This window comes from Pongo abelii, chromosome 9, assembly GCF_028885655.2.
Source record: "Pongo abelii isolate AG06213 chromosome 9, NHGRI_mPonAbe1-v2.0_pri, whole genome shotgun sequence".
NCBI lineage: Eukaryota > Metazoa > Chordata > Mammalia > Primates > Hominidae > Pongo > Pongo abelii.
The window spans coordinates 13,966,103-13,980,785 of NC_071994.2; the positions used below are offsets into that span (position 1 = coordinate 13,966,103).

A 14,683-nucleotide genomic window follows, 5' to 3' on the forward strand; every position below is an offset into this window, starting at 1 on the left:
GAGCTTCAGTGCCCCATTTTTTTTTTTGAGCTGTAGTCGCTCTGTGTCGCCCAGGCTGGAGTACAATGGTATGATCTCAGCTCTCAGTGTCCTTTCTATGAGAAGACAATGAGCCCAGCATTTTTGGTGCCCAGGTCTTTTTATGATGCTTCCAGCACAACCCCCTGAAGCCCCTCTGTCTTCCTGGTTCCATCATGAAGTGTCCGCTGCTAGGGTCACTATGTTGGGTGCCATCCAAGTGGATGTGGTCATTTTCATCCCTGCCCTGGCGTTGTATCCCCAGTGATGTGAAGGAAAAAGACGAGCAAAGAGAAGCAGCTCCACAAAACCTGTTTCAGTAGGTTATGTTTTTATTCTACGTTATTGGTAGGACAGGGAACAGGGCCAAGACCTCCACACTCCCCTGGGAAGAACAGTCAGGAGAATTAGATACTTCTAAAGTGGGCACAGGACGGAGGCCAGATCTTCCCGGGAGGTGGCTGGAAAGACTTAGGCTTAAGCCACGGGAGCCAGGCCGACCTGGTTGTTTGCCCTGTCGAAGACAGTAAAGTACTGGCGGATGAAGACATCACCCAGGATCCAAAGCTCTCCAGATTCGGTGGGGACGTTCATGCCCTGGAAGCCACTGATGCAGCTCCCCTCGCTCTGGAGAAAAGGAGAATAAAAGTGGAGCTGGGACACCGATTCAGTAGTGATAGGCGCTGGGTGAGAAACATCCAGGGCGCCCTGGTACAGCTGCAAGGCACGTGCAAGGAGGAGCTTCCTGGCTAAGTGTCCAGGGACTCGGCTGTTCTTGGCCTGGAGTCGGCCTGCAGAAGCAGTCCACTGAACGACTGGTTTCTACGCATTACTGGCCATTATCTGGTGTTTCTGGCAGGCACAGGAACCCTGACATCAGCATCGGTGCTAAGGGGCTTAGGGAGAATTCAGCTGCTAGGAAGGAGTTTGAAAACCCTGCTGCCACAGCCTTTTCTCATTGTTATTCTGATCTGGTCAGGGGCAAAGCGGATGAGCTATTAGCCCTCTTGCCTCAGTAAGTCACTGTGCTTCGACCTTGTCTGCACATCACCTGGGGAGCTTTGAACCCCCGCAGCCCCATCCCATTGCTCAGGCCTTTCCCTCTCCTAATGTAATCAGAATCGGTGGGGGAGCCCAGGCATCAGTGCTTCTTGTTGAGTAACATGAGTCCACTGGCAAAATTAGTTTTCCACCTGACGTTATAATAACAGAAGGGAAAGAGTTTTCTTGTGGCTCGTATAGCTAAAGATTTGCTACTTGATAGAGATGGTAGAAGTGTGGGAAGCCCCAGCCTATGGAAATTAGGATTTCCATTTGCCCAACCCTTGGTAGCTCTGATGTGATCAGTCTCACTTGGTTAACCTAACTGCACTCTGAGGGTGGGGAAAGCTGCCATCTCTACTTTTTGGATGAGAAAACTAAGGGTGAGATGAGCTGTAGTTTGCTCAGAATCAATGGGCTAGTGATTCAGACCCAGGACTTGGACCCAGGGGTCCAAATAGAATCCTATTTTCACTCGATTAACTTTTACGTCACTTGTTCCCTTAGGGGGCTGTATCCGAGTTCTTATTCCTGCATTTGTTTTTAATATATTCTTTTTCTCTGGAGGCTGTCTAGGGCAGATGTTCGTCTGCTTCTGCCTGTTGGCTTCAGCTCGTGGAAGTGCACTTTCCCTCTGCAGAGGGGGACTGTGTGGCCACATTCTGTGTGAACCCCTCTAGTGGTTGGTCCAGAACCCCCTCACCTGCAGGATGTAGGCACTGGGTGGCACGGGGTACTGGACTCCATTGATGGTGAAGACGATGTCGGGCAGGCTGCTGATGGCTGAGCAGCTGACCACCATCTGGAAAGAGTGAGGGTGGAAAAGTTAGAAGGGTTTTCGTCCCTTCTGCCTGGCACACCCACTACTTGAGTGTAGAACAGAGCAGTCAGGGCTGGACTCACGTCGCCATCTGAGTTCTCGCTGGCTCCGATGTCGCTCTGGATGTTGGCAATGGGGCTGGTTGGGCCGGTCAGCAGAGAGGTGCCAGTGTCAACAATGGCCTGGCAGCCCTCAGCACAGGCGATGGCCTCTCCGTTCATGGTGATGCTGAGGGCAAGAAGCAAGTTAAGGTCCCTGAGCCCTCAGGGGTACTTCTCTCCAAGGAGGAACCAGGAGGTGAACCCAGACATTCTTCCCCACCCATCCATTGGCCAATACGTGAAATTTCTGTTTCTCTCGTTCACGCACTCATTCATCCCGCATTCATTTACCCTACAAATATTTCACAAGTGCCTACTCTCTGCCAGGCATGGGAAACGCCAAGCTAAACAAGACAGCCTCACAGTTCCAGGCTGCAGGGAGCTCCCAGCCTAGCTAGCAAGATAAGTTATGTTGGCAGAAGGGCAAGATGAGTAGCCAGGCATGTGGCAGGGAACAAAAACAGGGTCCAGGGTGAGAGGTGGTGAAGGGGAGCAGCCAGGGGAACAGACATCCGGGGATGCCAGGCAGATGAAGAGAGAAGGAGGACATCATCAGGGGATGGTATGCGGGGAGGGACAGAGACCAGAGGGCTGGGGCAGGAGTTGGAGGAAATGGTGAAATTTTAGCATGGCTGGGCAGACAATAAGGTGATCCATGAGTCCGGGTTTGCCTGGGCTGGTCCCAGTTTTAGTACTGAAAGTCTCTGTCCTGGGAAATTGTTCATTCTTGGGAAAACCCACATAACTGGGCACCCTAGCAAGCCAGCTGGGGGAAGAACAGCGCGGAAATGAAGCTGCAAGGCAGACCAGGGAGGCCCTGAAGGGGAGGGTGGAACGAAGTGACTTCAGACAATTTCTTAGCCATTTTGGCCCACTTCTAGACTGAAAGTGACATGTTTCCTTGAGTGGGAGGAGCATGTGCTGGTTCACAGGCCCCTTAAATTGTGAGATATGTGAACAGGTGGGTCCCCCGCTCTCCCCAGGGATGCTAGTGTATGGTCCTGCCTCCGTGACTAGGAGGACAGTGGCTATCTCACCCTTGCAGAGTCTCGGCTTCCCAGACAGCTCTTCCCTCCTCCCTCAGGGAGGTGTCTTTCTAGGGGTCTCTTTGGCTTGGCCAACTTCCACCTTCCCCCTGGAGTGTGTTCCCATTTGCCAGCTGTTCCTGGGGGGATTCTGGAAAGCTGCTTAGCTATGAATCCATAAGGAAATGGGATCTGGGGCCCAGGCCTGGATGCTGCCCATCCATGGCAGTCTCACCTGTCCACGGTGATCTGCCAGTAACCCTCGACAGTAACAGGCACCCAGTTCAGACTTCCAGTGTAGTAAGAAGAGTCAATGCCACCAAATATCACCACGCTGCCACTCTGGTCATCGCTATGGAAAGTGAGGGGAGAAGACATGAATTTTTTTGTTCGTCCATTTGTGTGACCATCTGCTGTTGCCTCGTGAGAGCTACCCTTGATTGGGCACTTTCCAGGGCTGTCCTGGGGTGTGACCATGTGGTTTCTTTTCCTCTTAGGCCAGGGCCCATGCAGTGGGCACTGTCACTGTTATTTCCACTTACCATGAGGACACTGATCCTGAGGGAGGCTGAGGCCACCTGCCCAAGGTCACACAGCGGGGGAGTGGTGGAACTACGTTTGGAAGAACACAGGCCTTATAGGTTGAGTGTATGGTTTCCACTGTGGTACCCACTCTAGTTGCCATGGGGACCCCAGGGAAGTGAGTGTGTGACAGTGTCGGCTCTTAAAGACTTGATGGTGGAGGTCACTGGTTCTTTGGTGGGAGCAGTTTTGCCCCCAGGGGAATGTCTGGAGACATTTTGGATTGTTATGATTAGGTGAGGTTAGGAGATGCTGCCGGCATCTCATGGGTGGAGGCTGGGGATGCTGCCAAACATCCTACAGTGCACGGGACAGTCCCTGGCGGCAGGGACGTATGCGGGTCTGAAATGTTAACAGTGCCCAGATCGAGAAACTCGGATCTGTCTGGGGAGATACAGTGGCCCCACATGAAATATTTAAGTGCTCATAGAGGCAGATGATGTTTCAGAGCCACCTCGAACATTAACTGGCCAAGAGGAACACATGACAAAGAGCCTTCCTGTTGTAAATTGCAGGAGTCCTTGTTATTGCAATATTCATTTTTTAAATCTCTGCAGTTTCAGGTTAGATGCGGAAGCAAATGTCGACGGCAATAAGAAATTAATCATCCAGGGCCGGGCACGGTGGCTCACGCCTGTAATCGCAGCACTTTGGGAGACCAAGGCGGTCAGGAGATCGAGACCATCCTGGCTATCACGGTGAAACCCCGTCTTGAATTCCTGACTTCAGGTGATCCTCCCGCCTCAGACTCACAAAGTGCTGGGATTGCAGGCATGAGCCACCACGCCTGACCAAGTGTATTCACTTTAAATGGCATCTTTGGGAGCCAAGGATGAGGGAACCGGCACTGAGGGGTAAATGGCTGATGATATTTGAGTTGTGCACATCAAGGGGACAAAGATGCTGGTAAAATAAGATGGAGCGCACATGGCCTGTCAGAGACAGACTTGGCACTATTACTCTCCAAAGACACACTTCTCCAGCCTCAGACATTGACTTTCCAAATCCCTTCCTTCCCAAGACCCTCTCCATCGCAGCCAGCCTTGGACAGCTCCTGCTGAGCCAGAACACTGTGATCTCTGGAGGGGGAGGTGGGAGGAGGCCCCTCTCCACTCAACTTACGCGCTGAGGTAGACAGAGAAGAGGTCCTGAGAAACTAGGCCCTGGTTCCAGATGTTGTCAAAGACGGGTGTGGCCCCAGAGGAGGAAATGCTGGGGTAGGCCAGCCCCAGGATGCCGTCAAAGGGAGCATAATACAGGAAGGAGCCGGGTTCGGTCTCGCTCAGGCCGAAGATCTGATTGGTGTCAGAGATGCCTCCAACCTGGGTGGGGAAACCGAGATGATGTTCACCATCAGGTCATGTTCACTGAGCTCTGGGTGCCAGCCTTAGGCCCAGAGCCACCCTGGTTCATCTCATGCAGGACTTGGCTTCCAGGGTATCAGCCCGGAAGGAGGGGAGAGGGACTGTCTCCTGGAATGCTCATTCCTCTGCTGGAGGTTACCATGGCAGCTGCTCTCCAGATGGCCACAGTCTATGACTCAGGGTGAGATTTTGCTGGAGAACAGATGGTCACTGGGTGTTTGTGTTTCTGATGAACAAATGCAAAGCAGACCCCAGACCCCAGGCGTTTGACCCCTGCCATGCCCTGCAAGTAGCAGGGAGGGCTTGTGGAGACTTCATGACTTGGGGTGCTGCATGTCGTGAGAAGAAGGAAGAAGAGGAGGTGCTAGTAGAGAATTGAGCCTTTATTGAGACTCCCCACACTCCATAAGTTTCTGCTTGTGTGGAGCTGAGGCTGGCTTATGGCTCCTGACATCCCACCCTTTTACTGACTGCCACCCAAGCTAGCAATGTCTGTGACATCTCTGCTGCTTCTCCCCCACCCTGCACCCCCAATCAGGTTACTTTTGTGATCACCAAGACTCATCTTGCTGGAATAAGCTTATTTTGGGTGTGCCTGATGGGGGGGATGCAGCGGCAGCCTGCAGGTGCCCACCTGGACAGTGTCATATCCAAGGATGCCTGTCATGCTGCCGGTGCCATAGGCGATGGAGACTGTCTCGCTGGTGGATTGGTAGGTGGAGGAATCCTCAGGGTTGAAGAGGTTGTGGTTGGCTGCAAAGACAAGCGGTGATTGTCAGTCTGTCAGAGCTGGGTGAAGGTCATGGCCTGGATGTCTTCCTGGGATGGGGTGTCCTGGCCCTGGGAGGGGCTCTCGAGGTGAGCAGTGACCTTTCCCCCTAGACCCTCGGAGCCCAAGAGACCCCAGGTCCTGTCCTGTCTCTTTGAACTACTGGGACCATTCACTGATGACAGGTCCCCAGCCAACCCCAAGGGCCTCCTGGGGACCCCTCCAGGCCAACATTGAGGGGAGCAGGCCTGTAGCTGCCCAGTGATGAGCACTTTCACCGTCTAGCCCCCGGCCAGTGCTCCCGTTATGATGTGGATGATGCCAGACACCTTATCTTCATTAAAACTCAGGTGAAAACACTAGAAGAGGAAGGAACCTGCAACACACATTGTTCATGACTTCCAAAGACAAACTCTCTTTCATTAGCAAACCTATGATTTTTTTTTTTAAACGAGCTCAGCACTGACCTCCGGCATGTTCTAGCCAGGCTTTGGAGCCATTTTCTCACACGCACTGGACTCTTTCCTGGTGGGCTATTCTACAGCCCTTTGGCCCCGTCTTGCTTTGGGTCCCCCATACTTCCTCTCCCAGGCTGTGGTTATTTAGGAGAGCTTCTCTCTGCCCTCAGAATGTGAAGTCTTTGACCTCAGGGATCATATCACTCATCCCTTTACCCCCTGAGCCCAGTGCTTGGCCCATAGTAGGTGCTCAATAAATGCCTGTTGAGTGGCTCCAGCAGGCTTGAGGTGGGAGCTGTCTGAAGCCCGTGGGTGTCCAGGGTTCCACAGGGTCGGCTGGTGCTGGGGAGCGAGAGTGGGGTAGGGCGGGCTGGGCACTTACTGCAGGCGAGACTGGAGCAGTAGACTGAGGGCACCCACAGGTTGGAGGAGCCGGTGTCAAAGATGACCGTGAAATCCTGGGCAGGAGTTCCGATGCCGATAGTGCCGAAGTACTCCATCTGTCCAGGCAAGGACAGGGCAGTTCATGGACCGGGGACTCTGTTTTGGGACCTCCCTAGGGGCTGTTTCTGGGTCATCTCCTCAGTCCGCCTCTCCATCTTTTCTTTCGTTCCTCACAGTTCTTGTGTTTCTCTTCCCAGCCACTGCCTTCATCCTTCAAAGCCCAGCCGTGGCGTCCCTTCCTCCTTCAAGTCTTCCCTGATTGCTTCCCCAATTTACCCTCTGCTCTCTGCTAAGCACTACAAGCACCTAACAATCTGCTGTTCCCTCTTCAGCTGTTGTCTTGTCTGTCACAGTCTTCCCATCCTTACAGCGCATGTTCTCGGAGAATGGGGGTGGAAACTTCTAGCACTGGGCAAGTGACAGCTTAAGTGCTTGTGCCTTAAATCGTGTATCAGAAGCTAAGCAAACCACCTAAAGATGGAAACGTGTCCAGTTTTCTTATTTCTACATCTAGATGTGTACAGCAGGTTGTAAGAAAGGGCATTGCCAGTATTTTTATTCTTTTTTTTTTTTTTGAGACAGGTCTCGCTCTGTTGTCCAGACCGGAGTACAGTGGTACAATTTTGGCTGACTGCATCCTCCGCCTCCTGGGTTCCAGTGATTCTCCTGCCTCAGCCTCCCAAATAGCTGAGATTACAGGTGTGTGCCATCACGCCCGGCTAATTTTTGTATTTTTAGTAGAGACGGGGTTTCACCATGTTGTCAGGCTGGTCTCGAACTCGTGACCTCAAGTTATCCACCCGCCTCAGCCAACCAAACAGTATTTTCTTAGTGGCAGCATTTGCCTGCCTTGCCGGCTCTGTTCCCGCCACACTGGTCTGCTTGCTGTTCTTTGGTGATGACTAGTCACTCCTGCCCTAGGGCCTTTGCACAAGCTATTCTTATGCCAGGAAAATGTTTATTCTAGAACTTTCCTTGGCTGATCCTTTTTTCAAAAATCAATCATTTGAATCTCTAGTCAAATGTCCCCTCTGCCAACAGGCCTTCCGTGACCACTTTATCTAAATTTGCCCCCTCTCTATCTTCTTTTTCCCCATAGTCCAATTAATTAATTTGTCATGGCCCTCATCATTACCTGAAATTATCTTACATGGTTGTTTATTTGTCATCCCCTTTAGAGTATAAGCTCCAGGAACTTTGGTTATTCACCATCATTTTGGCAACTTGCATAGCCTCTGGCACATAGAGAGGTGCCAATATTTGTTAAATATTTGTGAACTAAATAAATGCGCTAACCAAGCCTCTTACCAAGGGCCCCCCAGACCCCATGCTAAGTACTCCAGAAAACATGATTGTGTTAATTCCTGGCAATAATCTCTGATGCTAGATATTAGTGGTTCTGTTTTCCAGACCAAGAAACAGGCTCAGAGTATTTAAATGACTTGTCCAAGGTCCTGTGGCTTAGAGGCACTAGGACCCACATTTGCACCAGGTCTGTTGGACGGCAGAGGCCAGTCTCTGAACCACGGGCATCACTGCTTTGTGCCCTGTGCCCTGTGCCAGGCACAGAGGGGACATACAATATCTGTGGGAGGGCAGGGTGTTTGTTATTCGGTCTCAAATAAGAAAGTCAGGGTGATCTTTCTGAAACTCGGATCTGATCTTGTCACCCCCCTGTTTAAGATATACCAGAGGCAGTTAGGATGGAGCCTCTCTCAGTCCACCCCTCGGCTCCTCGGGCCTCAGTCTGCAGCACCCTTCTTCCCTCCCTCTCGGCTCCCCTTCAAACGCACTGTGCTCCTGCCTGCTACAGGGTTTGGCACAAGGGATCAGGCTCTGCGGAGTTCTGTCTTGTTCTCTTGGAAACTCCCGCTCTTCCTGCATGGCTCCAGGGAGGCTGCCTGCCCAAGTGGCAGACTCTCGCAGTGTGACACCTTCACTCTGTAGTCCTCCTGCTGCCTGTTCTTTTCATTGGTTTGCGAGATTCCTTGATTACTGTGTTTGTCTCCTAGGCTATGAGTTTGGTCACCGCTGTCTCCCCCTGAGCCCAGCACAGGCCCTGACATATAAGGAGGCGCTCAGAAGAAATTAACATTGCATGAAGGAGTGAACGAATGAATGAACAAAAGAACAACAGCTTTGACTGTGAGCTTTCCTGCCTGCCCTGGGCCCCTGACATCTAGGGGGCAGAACCTGGGTCACTGCCTGGAGCCTCAGAGCCCAGGCCCGTCCTCTAAGACCCCTGGGACACCCTCTTTCCTGCCGGCCAAGTCCGTAGAGTTGACCCCACCACTTGCCCACACACTCACATCCAGGTAGTTCTCCAGGGGCTGTTCATCTACCAGGGTGGGAGCCTCCCACTGGGGGAAGTACTTTCTGGCTGGGTTGAGGTTGTGCTTCTTCAGGAAGTCCTTCAGCAGGCCATGCTCAGACAGGGTGCGCCTCAAGGACTTCTTTCTGATGAGGGGGACTCTGTGGTTTGGAGAAGGAAGAGGAATTAGGCAAGGATTCTGCACAGCGGGTGCTGTGGCAGCCCCAGAAGGGAAGGGAAGCTGGTCTAAGAGAGGAAGAAGGAAGGAAGGGAGACGCCCCCACTTCTGCCCAATAATGCAAAGAAGTTAAGCTGACTAGTGGTGGAGCTGGGAACCAAACCCAGGCTGGACTCTTAACCAGCTGATCTAAGAGAGGAAGATGGAAGGAAGGGAGAAGCTCCCACTTCTGCACAATAATGCAAAGAAGTTAAGCTGACTAGTGGTGGAGCTGGGAGCCAGAGTCAGGCTAGGCCCGAGTTTTAACCATGTCTGCAGGGCTGCCTCCCAAAAGGGCAGACAGAGAGGCAGAAAAGGGGGCTGGAGACAGCCGTAGAGAGAGAGAGAGAAAAAAGGGAAGAAGGAAGACACGGGAGGAAAGAAAGGTGATGTGAGAGGCAGCGTCTTCACACCCACACCACCTGGACTCACTTGTACATGATGCACTCAGAGAGCGCCACCAGACCGAGCAGCAGCAGCCACTTCATGGTTGTTCCCGGATTCCAACTCCAGGGAGAAGGCAAGACGGGAGGAAGGTGCAGAGCAGCAGCATGAGCTGCCCCTTATATACAACTCGGGTCCCACCTTATCGGCCTCGGAAGGTCACCGGTTCCCTTGATCCCAAACAGAAAAGCTCCTGATAAGATTGTCGCTGCCCTGAGCCACATTCTGAGACCTTTCCAGCTGAGGCACTTTCCATTGTAACCTTGTGCCATGGGGAGGGGGAAGGGTGCCATGGGGGTGGACCCACAGAGAGAGAGAGGAGCAATGACCTGGAGGCTTTTTTCTTTTCTTTTTTTCTTTGTTTTCTTTCTTTTTCTTTCTAAGCAATGACCTGGAGGCTCATTTGTTTTCTTTTCCCTTGTTTCCTTTCTTTTCTTTCCTTCCTTTCCTTCTTTCTCTTGCTTTCTCTTTCTTTCTTTCTTTCTTTTTCTTTCTTTCTTTCTCTTTCTCTCTTTCTCTCTGTCTTTCTCTCTTTCTCCCTTTCTCCCTTTCTTTCCTTTCTTTACTGATGGAGTTTTGCTCTATCCCACTGCCACAGGCTTATTTCTGAAGCATCGACAAGGGCCGACATTAAAATTTTACAGGCTGAGCATTTCGACAAAATTGGTTAAAAGCGCGTTTAACACAGCATTGGACAGATGTGAAGGAGCCCCAGGTAGCCTGATTTGTCCCAGTGGGCACGCAGCTGGGATTCTTAGAGAGCAGCCCCCGACTCAGTCATAGGTGGTATTGGTTGTGGTCACTGCTTATCCACAGCACATTGGGGGGTCGGTCGTTTGGGACTCAGGACACAATTCCCCACATAAGTGTCATTGTGTGGGGTTGTTGGGCGTCTGACTAGCCTATGGGACTTGTGGCTTTCTTTTGTTGCAACTGGGCTGAGTCTGGGAAGGAGATGTGCGCAGTACACAGGGGAGGAGGGAGAGAGCACCGGGAGAATGCTGCCTTCCCTTCCTGGAGGAGGCAAACTTCAGACAGGCCAGGTATGTCTTTGGAATCTGTGTCCCTCCCTTTCTGCATGCCTTCTCTTTCTTTTGCTCCTTTCCCACCCTCTCCACCTTTGAGATCCCACCTGGGTCTGATTTCTCCAGGTGCTGCAGGCTTACAACTAGGTTGAAATCAGCTACAACAGAGCAAAGCAATCTGGGCATACAATTCATACTCGTGGGTGAGTGACTTAGAAAGAGGATGCTTGGCCAGGCTCACGCTTGTAATCCCAGTACTTTGGGAGGGTGAGGCAGGTGAATCACCTGAGGTCAGGACTTCAAGACTAGCCTGGCCAGCATAGTGAAACCCCATCTCTACTAAAAGTAGAAAAGTTAGCTGGGCATGGTGGTGGGCGCCTGTAATCCCAGCTACTGGGGAGGCTAAGGCAGGAGAATCGCTTGAACCCAGGAGGCAGAGATTGTGAGAGGTGAAGCCGTCTGGGCTTCTGAGTCGGGTAGGGACTTGGAGAACTTTTGTGTTAGCTAAAGGATTGTAAATGCAGCAATCAGCATTCTGTGTCTAGATAAAGGCTTGTAAATGGACCAATCAGCACTCTGTGTCTAGCTGAAGGGTTTGTAAACGCACCAGTAAACACCAGCTGTTACACTCACTGCGAAGGTCTGCAGCTTCACTCCTGAAGCCAGCCAGATCACGAACCCACTGGAAGAAAGAAACTCCGGACACATCTGAACATCTGAAGGAACAAACTCTGGACACACCATCTTGAAGAACTGTAACACTCACCGCGAGGGTCCGCGGCTTCATTCTTGAAGTCAGCAAAACCAACAATCCACTGGAAGGAACCAATTCGGGACACAGTTGCAGTGACCTGAGATCGTGCCACTGCACTCCAACCTGGGCGACAGAGCTAGACTCTGTCACAAACAAACAAACAAACAACAAAGAAAGAGGATGCTTACCAACCCAATGGATCCTCCACTTTGTGAGCTTTGATTCAGTGCACAAAGTAGAGTGAAAACTCTGGTGCAGAAATTGCTGGGGAGGAAGACAGGGGAGGGGGGAGGTCATGATGTGGATAGGAAGCCCTGTCTCAGGGTCTTGTTCTGAAATCAGATCCCATGAGGCATCCTCACACTGTCCAGCCGTGAGAGCCACAGGTTCTAAAACAGCTCCAAGTTTCCCCCAGTGCCTCCAGGTGAGTATTCAGGAGTGGGCAGTGTGGATAAGTTCAGGGACAGTGGTGGTTAGTAGAAAATACATTGACATTTCAGACTCCCCTGTTAGTTGACATCTTTGTGCCCGAAATGTGAATCCTGGGCCCATTTTCTTTTGTTTTCTTTTCTTTTTTTAACTGTGAATCTCACTCCAGTATGACTAACCCTTGCATTTTCCACGTTCATGTCTTCTGGTGCCTCCTTCTCTTCCTCTCTCTTTCCTCCCTCTCAAGCCTCTCTCTCTCTCTCTCTTTCTTGAGACAGGGTCTTATTCTGTCACTCAGGATGGAGTGTAGTGGCGTGATCATGGCTTACTGCAGCGTCAACCTCCCACGCTCAATCAGTCCTCTGGCCTCAGGCTCCGAGTAGCTGGGACGAAAGACATGAGCCACTATACCCAGCTAACTTTTGTATTTTCTGTAGAGACAGGGCTTCACTATGTGGCCCAGGGTGGTTTGGAACTCCTGGGCTCAAGTGATCTTCCTGCCTCAGCTTCTCAAAGTGCTGGGATTAAGGTGAACCACACTGCACCTGGCCCTCTCTCTCTTTATGGATACATAATATTTTACATATTTTTGGGTACATGTGATATTCTGTTACATGCATAGAAAGAGTAATGATGAAGTCAGGGTATTTGGAGTATCCATCACCTAAGTATGGGTTGATCCTAGCACTCATGTGAAGAACCTGATGGTCCTGAAGATGCTGCCTAAGTTCTGGGGGCACCAGATGGAATCCCCTCACTCAAGGCTGCCACCAGATGGAAGGGAGGGAGCTTGGATCCCAAGTATGAGCACTGATTTTGGGGCACAGCTTGTCTGGGGCCCACATGGGAATTTTGAGTAGAGGAGAAGTATATTTGGGAAGCAGAAGGAAGATTCCCCAGGCAGAAACCTGCAAGCCCCTTTACACATTCATTCAAATGCCTTATTGTGTACTTGCTGTGTACCGTGCAGGGATGCTCTAGCTGCTGAGGGTACATCCCTGAGCATGGTAGGACTAGGTCGTGCCTTTGGCACATTTGTGTTCAGTTGAAGGGAAAGCTGGTGTGGAAGGGGCTCTTTCTTTCCACCTGGATGGATATTAGGATCACATTGAGGGGAAAATCTCGGATTGGTGAAGATGATAATGTTTCTCCACATTAGAGATTTTAGCACACTGAGGGACGCTGGCATGCTTGCTGACACCAATTCAGGGGTATGGCAGAGAGACTCTAGGATGGCCCCCAATTATTCATGCTGCTGGTATTCATACCCCTGTATAATCCCCTCCCCTTTTGTGTAGGCAGGACTTGCTTCTAACCAATAGGATACAGCAAGTCACTTTTGTGATGACATTATATAGGCTCATAGCTTGTGTCTTGCTAGCACACTCTCTGTATAGACTCTTCCCCTTGCTGGCTCTGATAAAGAAAGCTGCCCTATAAAGAGGCCCAGGGGGAAGGAACAAAGGGTGGCCTCCAGCTGACAGCCAGCAAGGAACTCAGGCCTTCAGTGTGACAATCTACAAGTAACTAAATCCTGCCAGCAAGCATGTGAGCATGGAAGCAGATTCTTCTCCAGTTGAGCCTCAGATGAGACCACAGACCAGGCTGACATCCCTGACTGACAGAGGCCTCAGCTGAACTGAGCCTGGATTCCTGACCCACAGAAACTGTGAGATAGTCAGTCAATGTGAGTTGTTGTAAATCATTCAATGTGTGTTAACTTGTCATCAGCAATAGAAAACAGGACTGGAAACCTTGTTGAAAACTCCAAAAAGATCCACCTGATTGCCTCTTGCTCTTCCCTCTTTTGGGACCATTTCAGTGCTCTGCTAGGTGGTTTTCTGCTCAGGCAATGTGAGTGATCTGAAAAGGGAGAAGGTGACATTGTTGGTCAGGTCATCTGCAAACCTCCCTCAACATAGCAGTGCTTACATTTCTGTGCCTATTTGTGCTTTTCTGAATGCTTTGAATTATTTTAAAAAGAATTATTATACTATTACTCTCACTTTTTCCCAATGGACATTAGCTCAGAGGGTTTAAGTGATCAGTTCAAGTTCATATAACTAAGTAATGACACAGATGGGACCTGAACCTGGGTCTCAGGAGGCTCTGGTCCCTGGCCAGACTATGTGACCACGTACATCCACCTGGTTTCTGTTCATGGGTTAGTGTGTGACGTGAACATTCCATGAAGGCTGCAGCCTCCATCCCAGGGGCACTTGGAGAAGCCATTCCACTCAGCCCCCTTGACCAGAAGAACCCTTGGGATGGAAAAGGGAATCCTGATTCTGCAACCACATGCTCCCATGAGATCTGATTTTCAGCCAGGGCTGATCCGTGGCTGCCAGCAAGGAAGCCACATCATCTCATTGTACCAGACTGGCCTGCCCGAAAGATTAGACAACAACATTTGCTTTGCCATTAGCTCTGCCTGGCACTCAGTATGGTAGTGCCTGGCTTTCAGGGGCACTGGTAGCAGTGTGTCCAATGCAGGGCAGCCCGTGCCAAGGGCACAGGTGTTCAGAAATGTTCCATGAACGAATCAAATCAAGCAATGGAATGAGATCTAAGGAACCCAATCATGGCAAGCCTGAGACAGAGCACTTAAGCACGATAAGTGTTATCGAGCTGGTCTGATAGGCATTGGGGCAGCTGGTCCCCTAGCAGCTTTCAATGAATGTCTCGCCCCAGGGACATGATCTTCCAACACCAAAGAGAATATTGTGTTTTCCACTCCCCAGTCCCAGACCTGGGCTGCTTCTCCAGAGATGCCTGCAGGTTTTAAAAGTTAAATTTATGATAACTTTTTTGGCTCATGTAGAGAAGTAATACATTATCATTGTAGATTTTTTATAGGTAAATAAAATTTTTAAAATGGCTT

General features: G+C 50.8%; 1 protein-coding gene across 1 annotated transcript; it reads right to left on the bottom strand.

Annotated features, from left to right (window-relative positions):
- Positions 1-334: 334 nt before the first annotated feature.
- Positions 335-10,165, bottom strand: LOC112131841 (pepsin A-4). The gene is made up of 9 exons (XM_054524287.1): positions 9,583-10,165; positions 8,932-9,094; positions 6,561-6,678; positions 5,586-5,704; positions 4,710-4,909; positions 3,241-3,357; positions 1,963-2,107; positions 1,763-1,861; positions 335-645 (listed from the first exon to the last, which is right to left on the bottom strand). The coding sequence occupies exons 1-9, from the start codon at positions 9,636-9,638 to the stop codon at positions 496-498; spliced, it is 1,167 nt and encodes a 388-aa protein (XP_054380262.1). The 5' UTR covers positions 9,639-10,165; the 3' UTR covers positions 335-495.
- Positions 10,166-14,683: the final 4,518 nt, after the last annotated feature.

Coding starts and splice junctions, on each gene's coding strand:
- LOC112131841 (XM_054524287.1), bottom strand. CDS start 9,638: ATGAAGTGGCTGCTGCTGCTCGGTCTGGTGGCGCTCTCTGAGTGCATC. Junction 5,705..6,560: donor CTGCTCCAGTCTCGCCTGCA/GTAAGTGCCCAG, acceptor TTGTCTTTGCAG/CCAACCACAACCTCTTCAAC. Junction 2,108..3,240: donor TGGCAGATCACCGTGGACAG/GTGAGACTGCCA, acceptor TCTTGCCCTCAG/CATCACCATGAACGGAGAGG.